We start from the raw sequence: 22,767 nt of genomic DNA on the forward strand, positions 1-22,767 counted from the left end.
TTGGCTTCTCTTCCAGAGGTCCCAGGTTCAGCTTCCAGCAACCACATGGCAGCTCACAACTGTCTGTAACTCTTTTTCCAGGGGAATCCAACTCCCTCACACATGCCAGCAAAACACTAATATGCATAAAATTAATTTCTAAAAAATGTGGGGAAGCCAGGCATGGTGGTGCATGCCTTTAATCCCAGCACTCAGGAGGTAGAGGCAGGTGGATCTCTGTGAGTTCAAGGCCAGCCTGGTCTACAAAGTGAGTCCAGGACAGCCAACGCTACACAGAGAAACCCTGTCTTGAAACACCAAAACCAAAATAAGTAAAGAAAGAAAAAAATACCAAAACAAAACAAACAAAAAAAGTGGGGAAAGCCAGGCCATGGTAGCACATGCCTTTAATCCCAGCATTTGGGAGGCAGAGGCAGGTGGATCACTGTGACTTTGATGCCAGCCTGGTCTACAAAGCAAGTCCAGGACAGCCAAGGCTACACAGAGAAACTTTGTCTCAGAAAACAAAAACAAAAAGAAAGAAAAACAAAACAACAACAAAAACGTGGGGAGAGGGAAAGAAAGGAAGGAGGGAAGGGGAGAAGGAAAGAAGGAAACAAGTTCACAGAGACAAAACAAAAACCAGGCTGGAAAGCAGGCTCAGCAGTAAAAAGCACTGGTTGCTCTGTAGAGGACCCATGCTAGGTTCCCAGCATCCACATGAGATCCACAGCTGTAATCCAGTTCCTAGGGACCTAACATCTTCCTCTGGCCCCTGAAGGCACTAGGCACATATGTGGTACACATACATATAGGCAGGCAAAACACTCATAAATAAAAACAAATTGAGGTAGTTTGGGGTGGGGTGTGCCTGACTATATGTCCTTACTGGGATTAGAGAAGAAACACACTCCCGCCTGATTAAATGTTGTCAGCAATTTTCTATACAATTTGATGAAGTGAATGAGTGCTTAACATCATCACTGAGAAGCAGGACGAGACACGGAGAACAGGACACACAGATGTACAATACAAGAAGTGAAAGCTTGACTTTAATTAAACCTCAGTGGCAGATGTGAGACCTTCTGAATGGGTATGTCGCCGACCGAGACAACAACCAATTGCTTGCTCAGAGCATAGAGCCCAGCTCTGGCTTCTAAACTCCACTCTTGATGAAAGGAAGGGCTTCCTGAAGAGGATTCTAAAGACGGACGGACACAGGGACAGACAGACAGACAGACACACTCTCTCTCTCTCCTAAACTCCACTCTTGATGAAAGGGAGGGCTTCCTAAAGAGAATTCTAAAGATGGACACAGATGGACGGACGCACGCACGCACGCGCGCGCGCGCGCGCGCGCGCGCACACACACACACACACACACACACACACACACACACCCCTTTCCTGGATCCCAGAGCTTTAGCAGATCACCTTAAGATTCCTAACAAATACACCTTCTGGCGAACAGAAACTGTGATGCTGAAAATGGCAGAGTATATAAGAGATGATATTTTGAACTAGAAAGTTTGATACTTTTTTCTAAACTTAAACATAAGATCAAGCTATTGATCTAATCTTTTTACTCTTCCATACTGCCATTAAAAAAAAAGAAATGAAAACACCTACTCACAAAAATGACCTGTATATAGTTTCCAGCAGTTTTATTTTTTAAAATATATATATACTGGAGAATTTCAAATATATATAAAACATATTCTTATAAAATTCACGTCTACTTCTCCCAGATCCAATCCCCACCTCCTACCCTGTCCCAACTTGATTTTTTTTTCTTCTTTTTATCTTTTTATTAAACCACTAAGGCTAGGGCCTGGAGAAATGGCTCAGAAGTTAAGAGCAGCACTGTCTGCTCTTCCAAAAGTCCTGAGTACAATTCCCAGCAACCACATGGTGGCCCACAACCATCTATAATGAGATCTGGCGCCCTCTTCTGACCTGTTGGTGTACATACAGGCAAAACACTGTATACATAATAAATCTTAAAAAACAAACAAACAAAAAACCCCACTAAAACTAATTTGGGCTGCATGGGTATAGGCTGCCCACTGGAGTAGTTATCTTCAGAGGCCACACCTTTAACAAAACTGATTCTCCTCCCTGCAGAAGCCACTATTGACAATAGCTCCTGAGCTAAGGGTTGCCAATCACTTATTTTTCTGTAGTTTTATTCATTTGGTCTGTTTTTGTTGTTGTTGTTTTTGTTTTGTTTTAGTATTTGAGCCAAGGTTTCACTAAGTAGATCAGGCTTGTCCTCAAATCCTAGAGATCCACTTGCCTTTGTCTCCTAAGTGCTGGGATTAAAGGCATATGCCTTCACACTGGCTCCAGCTTTCTCCTAAGAAAATCCAAACTGAAAATAACTCAAAGGATTACTAAGTATAAAGTAAAAGCTGGGTGTGGTGGTGCACACCTTTAGTTCCAGGACTTGGGAGGCAGAGGCAGGTGGATCTCTGTGAGTTCAAGGGCAGTGATATACAAAGGGAGTCTAGGATAGCCAGGGCTGTTACAGAGAAGCCTTGTCTCAGGAAAAAAACAAAAACAGAAGACAAAGTAAACAAATTGGCACATTAACAGACTCTTTTGTAGCAAATGAGTCAAGACCAGAGACTTCCATTGGCTCTTGTGAGAAGCCAGACTGATGGACAGTGGTGAAAATGACACCTTGAGGGCTGTGGGGAGTAGGAGGGAACGTCCTCTTGTAGGGACCCTACACATTGGTCAAAGTAAACATTTGTCAAACCCGTGACTGTGCATTTACAGCGGGTGCATCCACTTTACTGTGCACAGGTGTCATTTTAAGAAAATTATTTATTCGTGTGTATGTGCACCACACACACAGCCATCAAGAACAACTTGTACAAACCAGTTCTCTTCATCAGGTAGATTCCAGGGGTCCTACTTGGGTCATCAGGCCTGGTGGCAAGCACTTTTACCTGCTAAGCCATTTGCCAGCCCAATAAAGTATATATTTTAAGAGGTTACAGATTATGGCCTACCTAGGGAGGCAGGAATCCTAAGATCACATTACATTGTGTCTACTCGGAGCATCAGAAGGAGAGGGTCAGGTCGGTAAGGTGAGATCAGATGCAGAGGTGGCCTCAGGGTTCTATGTCCCTTCTATAATGTGTCACAGTATTTGCTTACAGTTTACACTAGGCTCCAAGTATCTGTACACTTAGGAAAATGCTGCAGCCATGTCAACAGCAAACATTGCATCGAGCAGAGAATGACAACACATCTGAACCAAACAGTGCAGCTGTGCTGCTTTCTCCCTAATACTGTCTAGCTAGAGCTTGTCAGTGTGGAAGCCACAGATTGGAAGGGTTTGCTGCTCTTTTGGCTGAGAAAGTTGCAGGAGCAATAAAAATGACCATCTATCTGGACTCCAGAACACAGCTGGTGGTAGGAAGGAAGCCCATGCCAGCTTACCTGTCTTCCTTTTCCGTTTTGCAGGGGCACGAGGTGTCAAGGGACGCTGGTATACAGCAGTGCTCAGACCAGTGGCGACAGCCTCAATAGTTTCATCCAGCAGAGAAGACATGAGGTACCTTGGCACATGCTGCATACAAGGGACATCACTCAGTGGGTGACCAGTCTCTCCATGGATGGGACACTGAGCCAGGCCATGTGAGTATGTCCCTGACTATGGCTCAGCAAATTCACCAGAGAAGCCACAATAGTTTGGAACTGGAACCACCCTACCAAGAGTGGACAGCATGACCACAATGACTGAGGTTCCTGGCGGAGGCTCTAGGAGGGATGGTCAGGGCAAGAACAGACTAGGGGGTTCAGCTGCTGTCAAGGGGCAAATGGAAGTCCAAGCAGGAAGGAAAGGGGCATGTGCGAGCCAAGAGGAGAGCTGCAGACGAGGCAGGCAGGTATGTGATGATGAAGGCCTAACAGGACAGGAAAGAGCCAGCAGATAGAAAACCAAGAGGTGAGTAAGAAACTGCAGCTCCCAGTACTATCCTGCATCCAGGACACAAGATAAAAAGAGGAATGGCAAGCATGAGCCGAGACTCAAGTGCAAATGAGATTATAGAGACTGCGCACAGGACAGGAGACAGCTCCCAGTTCTCCAACCATTTTGTAACTCGGGCCATGATGTCATTATACTGACCATGGGAATATGACTTCATAGAAAGAATTGCTTTCTTTCTTTCTTTCTTTTTTTTCAAGACAGGGTTTCTCTGTGTAGCCTTGGCTGTCCTGGACTCACTTTGTAGACCAGGCTGGCCTCGAACTCACAGCGATTCGCCTGCCTCTGCCTCCCAAGTGCTGAGATTAAAGGCATGCGCCACCATCGTCTGGCTCATAGAAAGAATTTCTAAGCTCCCTTAGCACCCAGAACAGAGCCACAGACATCTAACCCTGAGTGCCAGGAGCCAAAGATGAAGACGATGATCTCTAGGCCTGGATGGGGAGAAGAGCAAGTGGCGTTTTTCACACAAGAAAGGATTTCCCCAAAATCATCATTCCACCCATCAATGTGTTTGAGAAGGCAAACCCACTGGGCCTGCTGGCACATAGGCCTTCATCAGACCCATCTGCTCTCTTGCCAGGCTCACTACAGGCATGCTAGGCCTGCCATGTGAGAATGTCATGGGCCCTTTGCTACCAGCGGTACATCTTCAGTTCATTCCCAAGCCCTAAAACCACCTTGTGTGGACCCAGCTTAGTGCCAGCCACTTACCTGGACCCTTCTGGCAGAGGAGATCCGGTTCCGGTTCACAGTTGCCCTCACTCTCTCACTCTGCCGTGTCCTAGCAATGGCCCGGGTCCTGCCTACTCGAGGCCGAAGCCTGCTGGTAGTAGGCACCACATCAGCCAGGAGCAGGGAGACCTCTTCATCGCTCACAGGAGCTGCATCTTAGAAGAGAGCCACAGGCTGCTGGGTCATGTACACTACACAGCACAGGCTCTTCCCAGCAGGCCTTAAGAACTGAAAGCCGCAAACTGCCAACCTTTCATGGCCTCCAAAGATTAAAGTTGCCCTGCTCCTACCCAGGAGTGCATAGAAAGCCTCTGCCTGATGAAAGTCTCCCCTCTTAACAAGTCTAGATTTTTCTTCGAGGGCTTTCTCTAAAGCTGAGAGGAAAGACCCAAGTACTCTGCAAGAAAAGAGAGCATATTACCATGAGTGGGAGCAACGCCAGGGGCCGCACACTCTGGGCAGAACCATTCATCCACAGGCACTTCCTGGAGAGGAGGGTCCAAACATTCCATGTGGTACCTAGAAGAAGAAGGTAAGATGCCAGTCTTAGCCTTGGGCCTCAAGTCTCACAACAAACCAAGTTGCAAAGATGGCATCTAAATCCACCCAGTCTGCAGTGCATCCTGTCAATGGCTAAGCCACTTTCCCACGTTATGGAGTCCTTGGTATATTCTGGCTCTTGAACACATTCCCTGACTCCAAGAAACTGGGCCCACTCCCAAGGTGGGCCATAGAAATTTTGATCTCCTCTTTGACCCACTGTCTGACAGTAGATGACTAAGTCACCTTTCTTTTCAGAGAATGTTCTGAGGGGCTGGGGAGAGAACACTTGCCCAATGCTCACAGAGAGGATCATGTAGAATCTGTTGTCTGATGGCGCTGTTACCCCTGCCTGTCCAATCACACTCCAGCCTCAGTGCCCATGCTTTAGTCTACCATGCCGTAAGTTTCCTTCGAGACCCTCAAGGACAGGGCATGGAGAGCTTCAAAGAGCTGAGAGCTACAGAGGCTCTTACAGAGGGTGTTCCAAGAGGCCCTACGTCCAGTCCCTACTTTACCCTAGGCTTCTCTCTGTCCATATCCTTTGTTTTTGTTTTTTGTTTGTTTGTTATCTTGGCTGTTCTGGACTCACTTTGTAGGCCAGGCTGGCCTCGAACTCACGGAGATCCACTTGCCTCTGCTTCCTAATTACAGGCATGTGCTATCACGTCTTTAACCCCAGCACTTAGAAGCAGAGGCAGAAGCCTCTTAGTTCAAGGCCAGCCTGGTCTACAGAGCTAATTCCAGGGCAGCCAAGTCTACACAAAGAAGCTCTGTCTCAAAAATAAAGTATAAGACTGTGTACCACATAAGTGCCTGGGAGTTAAGGGTGGTTGTAAACTACCACGTAAGTGCTGGGAATCACACCCAGGTCCTCGGCAAGAATAATACTCTCTCTTAAGCACTGAGCCAACTCTCTAGACCTAACCGTTTACTTTTCTATGTAGCAGAATACACAAGTGACCCTAAGGTAGGCTCAAATACACAAGAGGAAGCTTTTTTCTGCAACTCCAAACCTGGATTGATGTGGCATAAATACCCTATATTGACCACAGGACTGAAACAGGGAATACCTACTGCTCTACAGAGTCTACTCCACAAGGAACAGTCAGGCATGGGACCCTCACTGGGATGTCACACAGAAGAGAGATGGCCCACTTCTCAGAACACATCATAAACCAGCACAAGGCTTGAAAAGCCCTCAAGAAATCCAAATAAATCCTACCCTAAGGTCTGCTCTCGTGTTCTCCTTCTCCCTGTGAACATGGACTGCTAAAGTGAGTCATAATTCTTTAAAATTCAAAGACAATCTTCTCCTCATTTCACAACAAAGTATTAGAAAGCACGTGTGTGCATGCGTGCACACCGCCGCAGCAGCTACAGAAGGCCTTGTAATTCACGTTCAAAACAAACGAGGAACTTCAGACTTGTGAGCTGAAAGACAACTATGAAGACACCATCCCTGACACACATGTAACTCTTGATTAAAAAAAAAGAAAAAGAAAAATCAACAACAACTTAATGAAGATAGAAAAATCCCCAGAAACTCCTGATAAGTTACTACAACTAGAAACAAAACACTGATCTACAGCATTAACAAATGCAGGCATAGGGGCTGGAGAGATGGATGGCTCAGAGGTTAAGGGAACTGGCTGCTCTTCCAAAGGTCCTGAGTTCAATTCCCAGCAACTGCATGGTGGCTCACAACCGCCTGTAATGAGATCTGGTGTCCTCTTCAGGGAAAACACTATATACATAATAAATAAAGAGAGAAAAAGAAAAGAAACCGTCAAATAAAACAAAACAAAAAATACAGGCATAAAAATTTAAAAATTACATGAGAAAAAAAAATTAGGCATAGTAGTTCATGAAGAGATAAACCTGTTTTTTATGATCCCAAGTGTGGGATCGGAATGGTCTCATGAGCGAACAGATGAGATTAATCTCCTAGAAGACCAACCAACCACCTAGTGCGGGAGCTTGATTGTTGTCAGCTGAAAAGATCCCGTGAACAGACTCTGGGAGGAGATATATAAATGAGCCCAGAACTGGAGGCGGGGGTTTTTGGAGAGTTGGGATAGTTTTGGCTGTTCATTGCTCCACTCAGAGATACTCCTAAAGAGAACCTCCTAGAGAGAACCGCTCTAGGGAAGGCTTTGGGGCTCCGGCTCCTGCTGAGGTTCCGGGTTCTGGTTACTCCAGGTTCCAGCAGAATACTGCTGATTGTGCCAGGAGAATCGTTCCTCGGAACTGATATCCTTACGGTTTTGTTATTGTGTTCCTTAATACTCTTTTCCTGTTGTTTGGTTATTCGGGTTATAAATGACGTACGCTCGGTTACTAAGTTGTTAATAAAATATATTGGTTAAGAAAACCAGGGCCAAAAAAAAAAAAAAAAAAAAAAAAAAAGAAAGAAAGAAAGAAAGCAAGAAAGAAAACTGGGGCCGGGCATGATGGTGCATGCTTTTAATCCCAGCACTCGGGAGGCAGAGGCAGGTGGATCGCTGTGAGTTTGAGGCCAGCTTGGTCTACAAAGTGAGTCCAGGACAGCCAAGACTACACAGAGAAACCCTGTCTCAAAAAAAAAAAAAAAAAAGAAAGAAACCTGAGCCTACAAGTTCACATCCATATGTATTCCTACAATAAGAACTTCTACATGTTTGAAGCCAGCCTGCCTTACAGTTTTCTGGCCAGTTTAAGTTCCTCTCTCAAAAAACAAAACAAGGGCTGGAGCAATGGCTCAGAGGTTAAGAACACTGGCTGTTCTTCCCAAGGTCCTGAGTTTAATTCCCAGCAACCACATGGTGGGTCACAACCACCTTTAATGAGATCGGGTGCTTTTTTATGGCCTATAGGTGTACATGCAGGCAAAACAAACAAACAGAAAGAATATAGCCATTAATATAGAATTAAAGAGTGTGGTGTGCACACTTACAATCTCAGCATTCAAGAGCTGGGGTAGGAGAGTCTAGTAGTTGGAAGCTAACAGTGTGGGAAAGATTAAGCTTTGTCACAGGTGGAAGCAGTCTTGGCGGGCTTTACCCTTGGGGCACACCATGAATACCTTGTGAGAAACTGTTTGGAGCCTTCCTGGGCTTGGAATTCAGGAAGCCTACCTGGGAACCCCACCGTGGCTATTGTTTTCCTAATTGACCCTCGAAGGGAGAAGGGACCGCCCTTTGCATATGACTGGGAAGGTGGTGAGGAAAAAAGAAGAGGTAGAAGGAGAGAAGGAGAGAGCGCGGAGAGAGAGAGACCGGACCAGCTCGTGGGACTGAGACACCTAAGGACCCGTCCTGCCGAACGGATTCCAGGAGGTTTTAATCTTCTGTCCCTTTAACCTTTTTTTCCTTCTTGTATATGCTAGTTGGGTTGTATAATAAAGTTTAATTGTTAATAAACAGAGCCAACATAACAGGGCAACAGAGAGGGCCCTCTCTCACCAACAGAACAAGCCAGTCAAGGTCATAGATGCTTTTCATTACAGCACTGGGGAGACTGAAGCAGGCAAACCTGTCTACATGGCCAACTTCAGGAGAGCCAGGGCTATACAGTCAGACCCTGCCTCAACATAATCAATCCACAAATTAAAAGGGAAGAGACTCTTGATGTTGTAGGACTCCTGAGTTACAATCAGTGAGTTAGAGACATTGTGGCAAACATGAATTCAAACAAATTTCAGCAAAGAGGGAGACACAGTCCATGGAGTACCAGCACTGAGGGGAAGCTAAGTCCAAGCACTGGAGAGAAGGCAGCAGCAGGCAGGGTCTGCTGGATCCTGGGAGACAAACTGGTATTCACTGCACTACTGAATTCCACAGGTGTGGGAGGGCATAGGTGATCCACGTGCCTTGAGATGATGGAGCTCAGTACCGACAGCACAGACGGCAATACCCAAGAGCCCCAGTGACATGAGAGTAAAGGAACGTGCAGCAAGCAGCTCCCAGTTTCCAGCACGAAGAGTAAAAAGCCTCTTGCACAAACCTTGAAATTACTATTTCCTGTCCTACACTCCAGATTTACCAGCCTCACCATATGGGGAAGAATACTTCTGTAACTCTTTGGCCACAATTTTATAGCAGAAAAACTGTCTAACAAATAGCCAAAGACTGAGCAAGAGGTGATGGGATCAGTTCAATCTTAAAGAGACCAAGCACTGAGCAAAGAACATCTGCAGGGTCCTAGACGACAGGGTCCCAAGCACAGAGTCAGTTCAAAGTATATAGAAAGGTGAAAGGAGGGAGCTGGGGATATAGCTCAGCAGGTAAAACCATACTGCTCGGGCTGCAGAGATGGCTCAGAGGTTACGAGCACCACCTGCTCTTCCTGAGGTCCTGAGTTCAATTGCCAGCAACCACATGGTGGCTCACAGTCATCTATGTGATCTGATGCCCTCTTGTGGCATGCAGGCAGAGCATTGTATACACAATAAATAAATCAAAAAAAAAGAAAAAAAAGAAAAAACAAAACAAAACAAAACAAAAAAAAACCATACTGCTCTTGCAGGGTACCAGACTCCCCACTTCAGGCAACTTACACCCATCTGTAATTGCAGTTTCCACAAACACCTGGACACACCCACATACAGACCACACACATAGTGAAAATAATAATTATAGTAATGGTTTAAAAAAAAAAGATGCAGGCTGCAGAAATGGCTCAGAGGTTAAGAGCACTAACTGAGCAGCTCTTCAGGAGGTCCTGAGTTCAAGTAACCACTTGGTTACTTACAACCATCTGTAAGGTTATCTGATAGCCTCTTCTGGCCTGCAGATGTACATGCAGGCAGAGAACTGTATACATAATAATAAATAAATAAATCTTAAAAAAAAAAAAAAGAGGCCGGGCGTGGTGGCGCACGCCTTTAATCCCAGCACTCGGGAGGCAGAGGCAGGCGGATCGCTGTGAGTTCGAGGCCAGCCTGGTCTACAAAAGCGAGTCTAGGACAGCCAAGGCTACACACAGAAACCTTGTCTCAAAAAAAAAAAAAAAAAAGAAAGAGGCATCTGGGCAGTGGTGGCACACGCCTTTAATCCCAGCACTGAGGAGGCAGGGGCAGGCAGATCTGAGTATGAGGCCAGCCTGGTCTACAAAGTGAGTTTCAGGACAGCCAGGGCTACACAGAGAAACCCTGTCTTGAAAAATAAAAGCACAAATCCAGGACAGCCAAGACAATGAATTCCCAAAAGCAACCTGTCGGCCTGCCTGCCTTCTCTCCTCAGGTGAGCCTACTCGCCTTTCTATTTTTCCCTGGTCTTGATGTACTGCATGGCCTTTAAGCAGCCTCAGGGAAGAACAGATATGCAGGACAGCTGTCAGTGTCACCGTCTGAGTCACAGCGTCCTACTAGGACTCTGCACCACAATGGAGTCCTCAGTGCTCACGCTGCTTCCTTACCCTGAGCAGCTGAACAGCCGCAAGGCAGGTAGACGGCACCACCATCCTTACCCTGACCAGCTGAACAGCCGCAAGGCAGGTAGACGGCACCATCATCCTTACCCAGCATCGCAGCCATCACAAAGCAGAAGCCGGTCCTCACGGTCACTCCTTCCACACACCTCACAAAAGGTCGGGTCTTCTTCCTCAGCCTCCTCATCCTCACAAGCTCTAGTATTTTCCACTGGAATCTGAAGACAGAACTAGTCACTGAATGCACCTCAAAATCTGAGTGGGCAATTCATAAGACAATATGCATTTAATCTAGAGTAAATCTATTGGCCCAAGATCTACTTGGGCTCTGTCCTGGCTAAAATGTCAATTTGGCTGGGCGTGGTGGCGCACACCTTTTAATCCCAGCACTCTGGGAAGCTGAAGCAGGCGGAGCGTTATGAGTTCGAGGCCAGCCTGGTCTACAAAGTGAGTTTAGGACAGCCAAGGCTACACAGAGAAACCCTGACTCGAAAAACCAAAACCAAAACCAAACAACAACAATAACAAAAACCTCAGGTAAAATGTCAACTTGACATACGCAAGTATCATTGGAGAAGAAACTTCAATTGAGAAAGTCCCCCTACCAGACTGGCCTATGGGGAAGCCTAAGTGGCATCTTCTTACCAGCTCACTGTGGGTAGTGTCACCACTGGGCTGGTGGTCCTAAGTCTAAGCAGGCTCAGAAAGCCATAGGGAGCAAGGCAAGGCAAGGACAGCCAAGGCTACACAGAGAAACACTGTCTCGAAAACAAACAAACAAACAAACAAACAACAACAAGAACAAAAAAAGAAACCCACCAACAAAAGAATCAGAAGGTGAGAATTAAACTTTCTTCTGTTATTTTAATGATTATTATTTGTTTGTTGGTTTTTCAAGACAAGGTTTCTCTGTGTGTAGCCCTGGCTTTCCTAGAACTTTGTAGACTGGGATGGCCTTGGATTAATAGAGCACGAGGGGGGGAGGGGGAGGGACTAGGGGGTGTGCCACCACCTCCAGGATGCTGGGGGTTTGGGACAGGGTTTTTCTGTGTAACACCCCTGACTGTCCAGGAACTCTCTCTGTAGACCAGGCTGACCTTAAACTCACAGAGATTTTGTCTGCCTCTGCCTCCCAGTGCTGGGACTAAAGGCCTGTGCCACCACCTGGCTTCAGGCTGTTTTTTGTTTGGTTTTTGGTTTTTTTGAGACAGGGTTTCTCTGTGTGTAGCCCTGGCTGTCCTGCAATCACTGTATAGACCAGGCTGGCCTTAAACTCACAGAGATCTGGCCGCATCTGCCTCCCGAGTGCTGGGATTAAAGGTGAGCACAACCATAGCAAGGCCCATCTTTTGATTCTATTGTAAGAATCTGTCTTAAAACACAAACAAAAAAACACAAAAAACAAGAGTTAGGTGGTCGGTGGCAGCACATGCTTTTAATCCCAGCACTCAGGCGGCAGAGGCAGGTGGATCGATGTGAGTTTGAGACCAGCTTGGTCTACAAAGCAAGTCCAAGACAGCCAAGGCTACACAGAGAAACCCTGTCTTGGAAAACAAAACAAATCAAAACATCAGGGCTCAAGCTGCAGCTCTTGGCTTCCCTAGCGTGCACAAGGCCTGGGATTTGATCCATGGAAAAGAAGAAAGGAGAAGGACAGAAGTGCGGGGGGGGGGGGGGGGGGTGTAGGAAAGACAGAAAGGGAAGGGGGGCAGGAAGGTAAGGAAGGAGGGAATGAAGAAAGAAGAGAAAGGCAGACAGGGGAGAGAAGGAGGGAGGGGGCAACAAATAACAAATATGCAGAGGCCTGATGTGAGAGAGGAGCCATCTTCCCTTCCAGCCCAACGGCACTTCCCAAGCGTCAGTTCCCAGGGCCTTGTTCCACCCCAGGGCAACCTCTGCCCTGCAATGGCTGCAGCTCATAAGGAGATGCGAGAGAAGCTCTGCAGTAAGAAGGGGTGAGGAGCAGAAGCCCCTAATATCTCCACCCTCACCCCTACTCGGTGCCCCGGAGAATATGCACAGCCTTAGCCCTAGGCTTTGCTCAGCGTCAGTAAGGGTGCCTCAGTCACTCCTTTTTAAGCCTAATTAAACTGACAACTTCCTCACTAAGAAAAGCAAGTCACCATTTTGTTTTTTGTTGTTTTCAAGATAGGGTTTCTCTATGTAGCCTTGGCTGTCTTGGACTCACTCTGTAGACCAGGCTAGCCTCGAACTCACAGTGACCCGCCTGCCTCTGCCTTTTGAATGCTGGGATTAAAGGCGTGTGCCACTACGCCAGGCAGCAAGTCACCATTTAAAGTCATGCTCCTAAAAATAAAAAATAAAAATAAAAAAATAAAAGAAGATAAAGTCATGCTCCTTCCTACAAGGATACAGGCAGGGGTAGGCAGCATCTACACTTACCTTCTTTAAGAATTTACCATTAAAATGGGCTCGAATATATTTAAATATGGTCCGATCAACTGGACAGGAGTTGGCATTCTGTAAGAAATAAAGATTGCATCAGAATCCCGTAGAATCACCTTCACTTATCATTAGTGTCTTCAAAATAAAGAATTTACTTAACAACCAACAATTTTAAGCTAAGTATGGTGGTACCTGCTCATTATCCATGCATTTGGAAGGCTCAAGAAGGAGGATTGTGAATTTGAGGCCAGCCTGATCTACAGAGTATGTCTCAAAAAACAAATTAAAAAAATATTTTTATTAGCCAGACAGTGGTGGTACACATCTTCAATCCCAGTACCTGGGAAGCAGAGGCAGGAGATTCTCTGTCAGTTTGAAGCTAGCCTTGTATACAGAGAGTTCCAGGACAGCCAGGACCATAGAAAAACTGTCTTGAAAAGCCAAATATAAGCCAGGTGTGCTGATGCACATCTTTAATCTCTGCCTGGGAGGCAGAGGTAGGTGGATCTCTGAGAGTTCAAGCTCAGCCTGGTCTACAAAGCAAGTCCAGGACAGCCAAGGCTACATAGGAAAGCCCTATCTCAAAAAACAAATAAAAAGAAAAAGAAAAACCATAAATAATAATAGTAATTCCTTTTACACTGAAATCTATGTTTAAAGTCTTGGTCTTCACTAAGGTCATATGCTAAGATGCTAGAATTTATGCTAGGCGTGGTGGCGCATGCCTTTTATCCCAGCACTTGGGAGGTAGAGGCAGGTGGATCGCTGTGAGTTCGAGGCCGGCCTGGTCCACAAAGTGAGTCCAGGACAGCCAAGGTTACACAGAGAAACCCTGTCTGAAAAAACCAAACAAACAAACAAACACAGATGCTAGAACTTGGTGATTAAAGCTTGAAGCCCCCATGCTAGTGAGAGAAAGATCAGCAAACTGCATGCATGTCCCATACAGGTGGCTTCTGAGTGAGAAGTAAAGGAAAGGAGGGAGAGAAAGGCGAGTGGGAGGCAGTGCTCTCCTTTCATGTGTTCCCAGGGGTCAAATTTAGGTCACCATGCTTGGTGGTTTCTCTGTGCAGCCCTGGCTGTCCTGGACTCACTCTGTAGACCAGGCTGGCCTCAAACTCACAGAGATCCGCCTGCTTCTGCCTCCCAAGAATTGGGATTAAAGGCGTGTGCCACCACGTCTGGCTGTTTTTTAAAATTTTTATGATCTATTTATTTATTTTTGGTTTTTTGTTTTGAGACAAAGGTTTCTCTGTGCAGCCTTGGGCTGTCCTGGACTCTCTCTCTAGACCAGGCTGGCCTTGAACTCAGAGATCCACCTGCCTCTGCCTCCCTGAGTGCTGGGATTACAGGTATGTGCCACTGTACCTGGCTCTGAATTACTTTTTTTTTTTCTTAATAATAAAAGGTTCTTCCTTAGGGTAGGGGTGGCTCCATGGGAAGTGCATTTGTTATACAAGCACAAGGACCCACGCTCAGATCTTAGCATCCACATAAAAACCTACACATGGCTATACCTCTTGATGCCAAAGCCCAGGAGAATGAGAGAGCTCCTGGCCTGCTGTCTGCCTGCACAGCTCTAGCTTCAGTAAGAGACCCTGTCTCAAAGGGACAGGACAGAAAAGATACCCGACCCCCTCAGCCTCCACATGTAAACTAAGCTGCACACCACCTGTACACAAGTAAGGCAGCATGACGCAAGTTTGCCTCTTCATTACTGGCCATCAGAACTGAGACCCCACACACATAGGATCAGTATATAGAGGCTGCTTCATACTATGTGAGGGTGCCTCAGAATCTGTGTCCTCATCCTCAGAAAACCCAGAGTCTTCATCTCTGAAGGCCCGTCACCCACATACACATCCCCACAGTAAATAAGCCTTCCCAAGACTCAGAAGTCAGCCCCACATTCAACTTTGCTACAAAGAATCAGGCCTAGCCATTATGGGTGGGAATAGCCCACTGAAAAGCCAACTTGCGGGGTGGGGGTAGCGCATACCTTTAATCCCAGCACTTGGGAGGCAGAGGCCAGCCTGGTCTACACAGGAGTTCCAGGACAGCCAGAGCTCTTACACAGAGAAGCCATGTCTCGAAAACCCAACCAACCAACCAAAAACAAAAACAAAAACAAAACAAAACAAAAAAAGGAAAAGCCAACTCACCCTGGACCACTCAATGATGCAGTCCAGGCAGAAATAGTGGGCACAGGTCTCTGGGGTGCCCACAGCCTGGTCTCTGAATGCATTGAGGCAAATGGGGCAGCTCTCTGCATCATCATCAGAATTGGGCGCGCTGCTAGCTTCCAGCTTCCCTTGAGTCTCCATTGCTGCCGTTGCCATTTCTACTCCATCATCTGAATCTTCAGAACCTTGGGTAAATGGAAACGTTATACTTTTAGTAAATACAGGAAGGAGTGCACGGATAGAAGTACACGCCCAAGGACTGGCCTTGAGCAGACCCAGGATGTACTCAGGAAACCAGCCTCTAGCCAGAACCTCAGCTCTTGCTGGGACATACCTCCCCATCTACCTGCAAGGCCCCAACCACACTCACGAAGTGCCCACTATGCGGAGCCAAGGTAAGTACAGCTCCTCACCTGAAGCCTGAGCTAAGGGGACAGGGATACTGGCTAAGCGATGACACTAGCTCCTTATACTGAGCCTCAGAGCAAAGGCAGAGCCTCTGAGAAGTTAGGTGTCGGGAGCTATCAAGCTTCAGAGAAGATGGAGCTAATGACTAAGCCAACAGGGTTGGGGATTCAGCTCTGTGATAGAGCACTTGCCTAGCAAGGGCAAGGCCCTAGGTTCAGTCCTCAGCTCAGGGTGGGAGTTGGGGGCAGAGGACACAGGTGACAAAATAACGGCTAAGCCTCAATGAATGCTCCCCTGGGACAACCACCCTTGTGTGGCTGTGTAAGTCTTTCCACACAGTGAGAACAAATATCTGCTACCAAATGAGGCCTCCTTCTTGGGCAGCTCTTCCTCCTTTCTTGTGGCTATAAAAGATCCGGTGGGGTGTGGTGGCACACACCTTTAGTCTCAGCACTTGGGAGGCAGAAGTGGGGAGATCTCTGAGTTAGGAGGCCAGCCTGATCTACAGAGCAAGTTTCAGGACAGCCAAGGCTACACAGAAAAAAACAGTCTTGAAAAAACTAAGAACAAAACAAAACAAAAAAAGGAAAACTAAAAACAGGTGTGGTGGTGCATGCCTTTAATACCAGCAGAGGCAGGTGGGTCACTTGAGTTCAAGGCCAGCCTGGTTTACAAAATGAGTCCAGGACAGCCAAGGCTACACAGAGAAACCATGTCTGGAAAAAACAAAAAACTAAACAAAAATAAAAAAAATCAAAACAAAATAAAAAACAAAAAAAACAGATTTTTTTCAGCCAGGCAGTGGTGGCATACACCTTTACTCCCAGCTCTGGAGAGGCAGAGGCAGGCTAATCTCTGCGTTTGAGTCCAGTCTGGTCTATAAAACGGTTCCAGGGCTACTCAGAGAAACGCTGTCTCGAAAAACAAAACAAAACAAAACAAAAAAGACAAGAAACTATTCAATAAACAACTGAAAGATGATGAAGTACATAGGAGAATGACAAATAACTTCAGCTTTCCTTTGTGGTTAAAGGCTCACAGCCAGGAGATCTGACTCTATGCGCCCTGAAGGTAGGGACGGGCCATCTTGCTCTGCCTAATGTCCACAGCGTCTACAGACAATGTGTTGGATGATGAGAACAACAGACCCTACTGAGTGAAGGGAGAGAAAAATGGTGCCACCGGCTCAGAACCTGAGCAGTTTCCCTCACTGAACTCTCATTCCAGTTGCCAAATAATTCCCTTCCAATATGTTGTGTCTGCGAGAGCCACTCATATATCTGAATACTTGTTCCCCAGCTGGCGGAGGTCTCTGGGAAGTTTGAAGAGGTGTGGCCTCATCGGAGGAGGCCTGTTACCGGGAGAGGGCATTGAAGTTTCAAAAGCCTTCCACCATTACTCAGTGTCTCTTTGCCTCACAGCTGTATTTCAAGACGTGAGCTCTCGGCTACTACTCCAGTGCCTGCCTGCCTGCCTCCCAGTGCCTGCCTCCCAGTGCCTGCCTGCCTGCCTCCCAGTGCCTGCCTGCCTCCCAGTGCCTGCCTGCCTGCCTCCCAGTGCCTGCCTGCCTCCCAGTGCCTGCCTGCCTGCCTCCCAGTGCCTGCCTGCCTCCCCACCTTGACGTCAGATTCTAACGCTCTCAACTGTAAGCTCCAAATAAACTCTTTCTTCTATAAACTGCCTTGATCATGGTGCATTTTTTTTTTCTTTTTAGTTTTTCGAGGCAGGGTTTCTCTTGCAGTCATGGCTATCCTGGGCTCATTTTGTAGACCAGGCTGTGCTCGAACTCAGAGATCAGCCTGCCTCTGCCTCCTGAGTGCTGGGATTAAAGGTGTGCGCCACCATACCTGGTTCTCAAGAATTTTCTTTCTTTCTTTCTTTTAAAGATTTTATTATATATACAGCATTCTGCCTGCATGTACACCTGCAGGCCAGAAGAGGGCCTCAGATCACATTATAGATGGTTGTGAGCCACCATGTGGTTGCTGGCAATTGAACTCAGGACCTCAGGAAGAGCAGTCAGTGCTCTTAACCTCTGAACCATCTCTCCAGCCCCCTCAAGAATTTCTTTTCTTTCTTTCTTTCTTTTATTTTTTTGAGACAGGGTTTCTCTGTGTAGCCTTGACTATCCTGGACTCGCTTTGTAGACCAGCTGTCCTCGAACTCACAGTGATCTGCCTACCTCTGCCTCCCAAGTGCTGGGAATAAAGGCGTGCCCTACCACCTGGCAAGAATTTCTTAATAATGCCACATAATAGCCAGGCGTGGTATCACACACCTTTAATCTCAGCACTCAGGAGGCAGAGGCAGGCAGATAGCTGTGAGTTCGAGGCCAGCCTGGTCTACAAGGCGAGTCCAGGACAGCCAAGGCAACACAGAAAAACTCTGTCTCGAGCCCCCACCCCACCAAAAAAAGCAGAGAACAAGCACAGATGGGACCAATACCCTATGTTCTAAAGGAGGTCCCAGGCCTCAGGACCCCTCAGGCCTACTGAGCTGGCCTGCACCTCGATGACGCTAGCAGTGGGCCCTTGTGAGATGAACAGGGGCCACTAAGACCTCCTTGCTTAAACTCCAGTCTCCCACACTCTCCCAGTTTAAGCTGTTTAGTGTTCTGAGACATTTCATTTTCCATCACTCCCAGAAGAGTAGTCACAGAATTGTGTCACTAAACTTAACTTTAAAACCAAAACACAGCAGCAGTCAGTTGTTGCTCCAGCACAGGTGACAGCCAGTATGGACAGCTGTGGATGTCCTAACACAGGCTGTCTCCTCACTGGAAGATCCAAGGCAACTGGCTCAAATGCCAACGATCTTACCAGATCTACCTTCTGGGTCCTCCTCTTCAGACAGTCCCTCTGTTTCTTCCCCATCCGTGTCATTCTCATGCTCACTGCCTGTATCATCTTCAGAGTCTCCACTGCTGCTTTCTTCTAGAGGACAGGGTAGGAAAACACAGGCAGGGGAGGGCAGTGTCAGAACTGCTCTGGGAATACACGGGCAGCTGCATGTATTACACCACAGCCTATCAGAGCTGGGGTGGGGGTGGGGGGTCTAGAGAGGCACATGATGGGGAAAATGGGTCCTCTTACTCTGTATTTATGCTGTTTGCATTAAAAATAAGATGCTGGGCGTGGTGGCACACGCCTTTAATCACAGCACTTGGGAGGCAGAGGCAGGCACATCTCTGTGTGTTCAAGGCCAGCCTGGTTTACCAAGCCGGTCCAAGACAGGCAAGGTTACACAGAGAAACCCTGTGTTAGGGCCCCCCCTCAAAAAAAAAAAAAAGACAAAGTGGCTTGCTGGTAGAGTATGCGTTTCTAGCATGATCAAACCCTGGGTTTATATCCCCAGCACCACACAAAACTGGGTACAGTGCTGCATATCTGTAACCTCAGCACTTTGAAAGATGGAGGACAGTTAGATGCACAAGGTCATCCTCAGCTGCACAGCAAACTAAAGGCCAGCCTGGGCTACAAAATGCAGTAAAAAACAACAAACAAGCAACTAAACCTCCCTTCAGTCCAGAGGTTTAGTCAGGACTGTAGTTCAAGGCCAGCCTATGCTACATAGAAGGCCCTGTTTTCAAAAATAGCAAAGGATAGAGCTCAGCAGTAGCTTTAAGTTCTATTACTAATACTCCCTCCCCACAAAAAGACCAGGCATGGTGGCACACAACTTTAATCCCAGAGGCAGGTGGATCTCTGTGAGTTCAAGGCCAGCCTGGTCTACAAAGTGAGTCCAGAACTGTTATACAGAGAAACCCTGTCTGAAAAAACGAACACACAAACAAACAAACCAAACACAATGACATGTCACTGTAGTCTTGGCTACTAGCTATCTGGAAGCATGAGGTGGGCAAATCACATGAGTCTAGAAGTTCAAGGGCAGTCTGAACCAAAAAATGAGACAACAGTGTCAAACAAACAAACAAAAAGACATAATGAATGTACTATATTTCTATAACTTTTTTTTTTAAGGTTGAAGATAGAAGTTAACATTCAAGCTCACAAAGGTAGCTAAAAATCTGGAGAAAGCACCGCCTGATGCTTATTCCTTTGCAAACACCCTGGCAGCAAGGGGGGCATAAGGGTATAGGGCACTTGCTTACCAGCATCACTGGCCAGTTCTGAGGGGCCTACTTGTAGAGGTCCATCTGGCCCAGGGCTGTGAGCCACAAGCTCATCCAAAGTGTCATCATCCATGGCTGCACATTGGAGTTCAGCTCTGAAAGAGACCAGAACCAAGTAACTCCAAACTTCCCTGGCTACAGAGCCCTCTGTAAGGTGCCATTCCCTTTAGGTAACCTCCCTGGTGACATGAGCATGGCCACACATGTAGAATTTTATCTGTGAGACACAATACACGGACACTAGCCATAAAGCCATGTGCAAATATAAAATATTAATATCTTCATAATTGCGCACATCTTTGATCCCAGCACTCAGGAGTTAGAGGCAGGTGGTTGGCTGTGAGTTTGAGGTCAGCCTGGTCTACAAAGTGAGTCTAGGACAGCCCAAGGCTACAGAGAAACTCTCTCTGGGGGGGGAAGGGGGGTTACACAGTGACTCATTTCCAGAACCATATGCAAAGCAGGATTTTTTGTTTTGTTTTTTCAAGACAGGGTTTCTCTGTCTACAAAGTGAGTGCGGGACAGCCAAGGTTACTCAGAGAACCTGCCTTAAAAAGCCAAGGGGGGAAAATGTAGAATACCTATATAAAAGACTTCATCTCTCTTAGTTCAAGGCCAACCTGGTCTACAGATTAAGTTCTCAGACAGCCAGGGCTACACAGAGAAAGCTTGCCTGGAAAAACTAAAATGAGAGAGTGAGAGAGAGAGACAGACAGAGACAGAGTCTCATAAATGTCGCTGGACATGACCTTCCATACCAAGCTCTCAAACAAATAAGAAACTATAGATACTCATGGTCCTTTTATTCATGGTCAGTGTTGCTTGCCTCTTTCCCCAGTTACTGACAGAGAAGCATCTCTCACAAAAAAATTCATTCAAGAACGCACCAGCCTATCCTGTGGCACCACGTACTTCCCACCAAGCCTAGTGTCCACAGGCAGAGAAGAAAACAAAACAAGTGGGAGCAATGGCCCACGCCTGTAATCCCAGCAGTCAGGGAGGCAGAGGCAGGCAGATCTCTGTGAGTTCCAGGACAGCCCAGGCTACACAGAGAAACTCTGTCTTAAAAAACCAAAAACCAAAACCAACAGATAGGAAGCTGAAAGGTAGGGCTCACGATGGGGAGGGGGGCCCTCCCTCCTAGATCCTACAAGTAAAAGCTTGCTGTCTCCATCAGCTGTATGCTCAAAGCCACAAGGAAGGGCGTGATGTGAGCCTTCTCCAAGGGGACAAAGGCCAGTAGAAGAGCTGGTACTCTCTAAACATCGAGGGCATGATAATTAAGGAATGTCAATTGTCACATGTCACTACTGCCTGGAACAGTAAAAGGAGAAGAGTTCTGATAAACGGTCTTACTTTTGCCTGCTGCTTGGTGAATTTAGCAAGTTGGAAAGGAGTCCTGAGCACTGCCTCCTGCCGAAAATACCACCTCTGATATAAAAAGGCCGACTGAGATGAACAGGCCCGGAGCAATGGCCCATTCGTGGCCGTGGCCGGCTCCCCTGTGGGGGACACAGAGCATGGTCCCACAAGAGTACCTGTAACTTAACTCTGTGAACCTCCCCTCGCACAACTCTCGGCTTCCCTCGGTGCTGAGCGATGCCGCATGCTGTTTTCACTCAACATTCTTCCCAAAAGAATGAAAATAAGAGTGCTCTATGGGAGAAGGGAGGAATGCTGAGCGGCAAGTCCAGCCCAATCTCAAAACTCACAGACTGTGCTGCCAAGCAGTGGCCAAAATGACAGTCACCGGGACACGGTACTGTTTTGTGTTACAGAGTACGATGGGGGTAACACGGGTCTCAAAGACAAGGCAGAGGAGATTGAAGGTTTGAAAGAGCAATGTTGGCCCCGCCACTCCGCGGCGATGTTAACACTGACAAGTGACTTCACGTCTCTGAACTCTGACTGTAAAAACCCCAGCAAACAGCAGCGCCTACTCGAGACTGCTGGGAGGGCTCTCCGAACTAAGGACTATAAGCTCGACACCAACCACAACTTGGCTAAATGCAGATGGTGCTGACCCGGGCGGGGGCCATCAGGGTAGAAAACAAGGCGGCTAAGGGTCACCCCTTTCTCATGCACCGGGCCAGGTTCCCAAACGACCAGACAGACGGGTGGCCAGCACCACGCCCTGGGCTCTCCCGGCCGCAGTCGGAGGGCCCGGGGCCCGGCTCGAGGCCTCGGCCGCCTTCCTGTCCCCCGTACCGACCCACGGCCAGCGCGACGTAGGCCTAGCGCGCCCCGAAGGCCGCAGACAAAGCGCACAGCTACTTTAAGTGGCCCGAGCGTCCAGACTCAACAGGGACACCAGGCCAGAGCGACTACCCCACGTACTCAGGAACCTCGCGCCTCCCGGACGCTCCTGGGTGATCCCGCCTCGGTCGGAACGCGACCGCAACTAGGCCGGAGAGCCGCCGCCACCACCGCCGCCGCCGCCGCGCGCTCCCCGACCCGGAAGTGCACCCATACTCTTCCGGAACTTTCTGCCCTATCCGTTGGTGCAAACTACTGAGGCCAAACCGGGGAGGAAACCGTGGCCTAGGATGTCGAGGCGTCGGAACATCCCTTTCCCATCAGAACAGTAACTATTCCAGGAGTACTATCAGAGGATACCGGTGTCTTGCAGGACATGTGCTGTCCGAGCTCTCACCAGGACACTGGACCAGGCTGTGGCCTCTTCCCCAGTGCAGTTGGTACAGCCCGACACCCCGTCAGCCGCCGAGATGAATGGGAGCAGCACCAGAAGCACCCTATGGTCTCCGCCCGCAAGTGTCCGGCCCTCCAGTGAGCGCCACCTCCTGGCGGCAGTGCTTAGCTGCGGAAGAGCCAAAGGAAAGCTTCTGGATGTACCCTACTTAGGGTTTGCGTTTCCCTTCCAAGCAGTATGCAAGGAACTCAGGATGGATCCTGTATGTGCGGTATCCTCAGTTCCCTTCAGCCCAGCAAGAGGAAGCACAGTACATCGTGAACGC

General features: G+C 47.7%; 1 protein-coding gene across 11 annotated transcripts in view; it reads right to left on the reverse strand.

The window, feature by feature from the left end:
• Nucleotides 1-22,565, reverse strand: part of PHRF1 (PHD and ring finger domains 1) — a 35,461-nt gene extending 12,896 nt beyond the window's left edge. The window contains exons 1-9 of one of the 11 annotated variants that reach the window (XM_084773526.1): nt 22,446-22,565; nt 19,772-19,887; nt 18,480-18,590; nt 15,232-15,437; nt 13,067-13,144; nt 10,754-10,881; nt 5,136-5,233; nt 4,694-4,869; nt 3,430-3,559 (exon numbers count right to left, since the gene is read on the reverse strand). In XM_084773526.1, the coding sequence (XP_084629652.1) occupies nt 3,430-3,559; nt 4,694-4,869; nt 5,136-5,233; nt 10,754-10,881; nt 13,067-13,144; nt 15,232-15,437; nt 18,480-18,590; nt 19,772-19,865 (1,021 nt within the window). In that variant the 5' untranslated portion in view covers nt 19,866-19,887; nt 22,446-22,565. Of the gene's footprint in view, nt 1-3,429; nt 3,560-4,693; nt 4,870-5,135; nt 5,234-6,479; nt 6,895-10,753; nt 10,882-11,941; nt 13,035-13,066; nt 13,145-15,231; nt 15,438-18,479; nt 18,594-19,771; nt 19,888-21,330; nt 21,350-22,129; nt 22,272-22,445 lie in introns of those variants that run through there. The other 10 variants (XM_084773523.1, XM_084773525.1, XM_084773522.1 and 7 more) reach the window with 10 other exon arrangements.
• Between the last annotated feature and the right edge of the window lie 202 nt (nt 22,566-22,767).

Source organism: Acomys minous, assembly GCF_964271855.1.
Source record: "Acomys minous genome assembly, chromosome: 2".
Lineage (NCBI taxonomy): Eukaryota > Metazoa > Chordata > Mammalia > Rodentia > Muridae > Acomys > Acomys minous.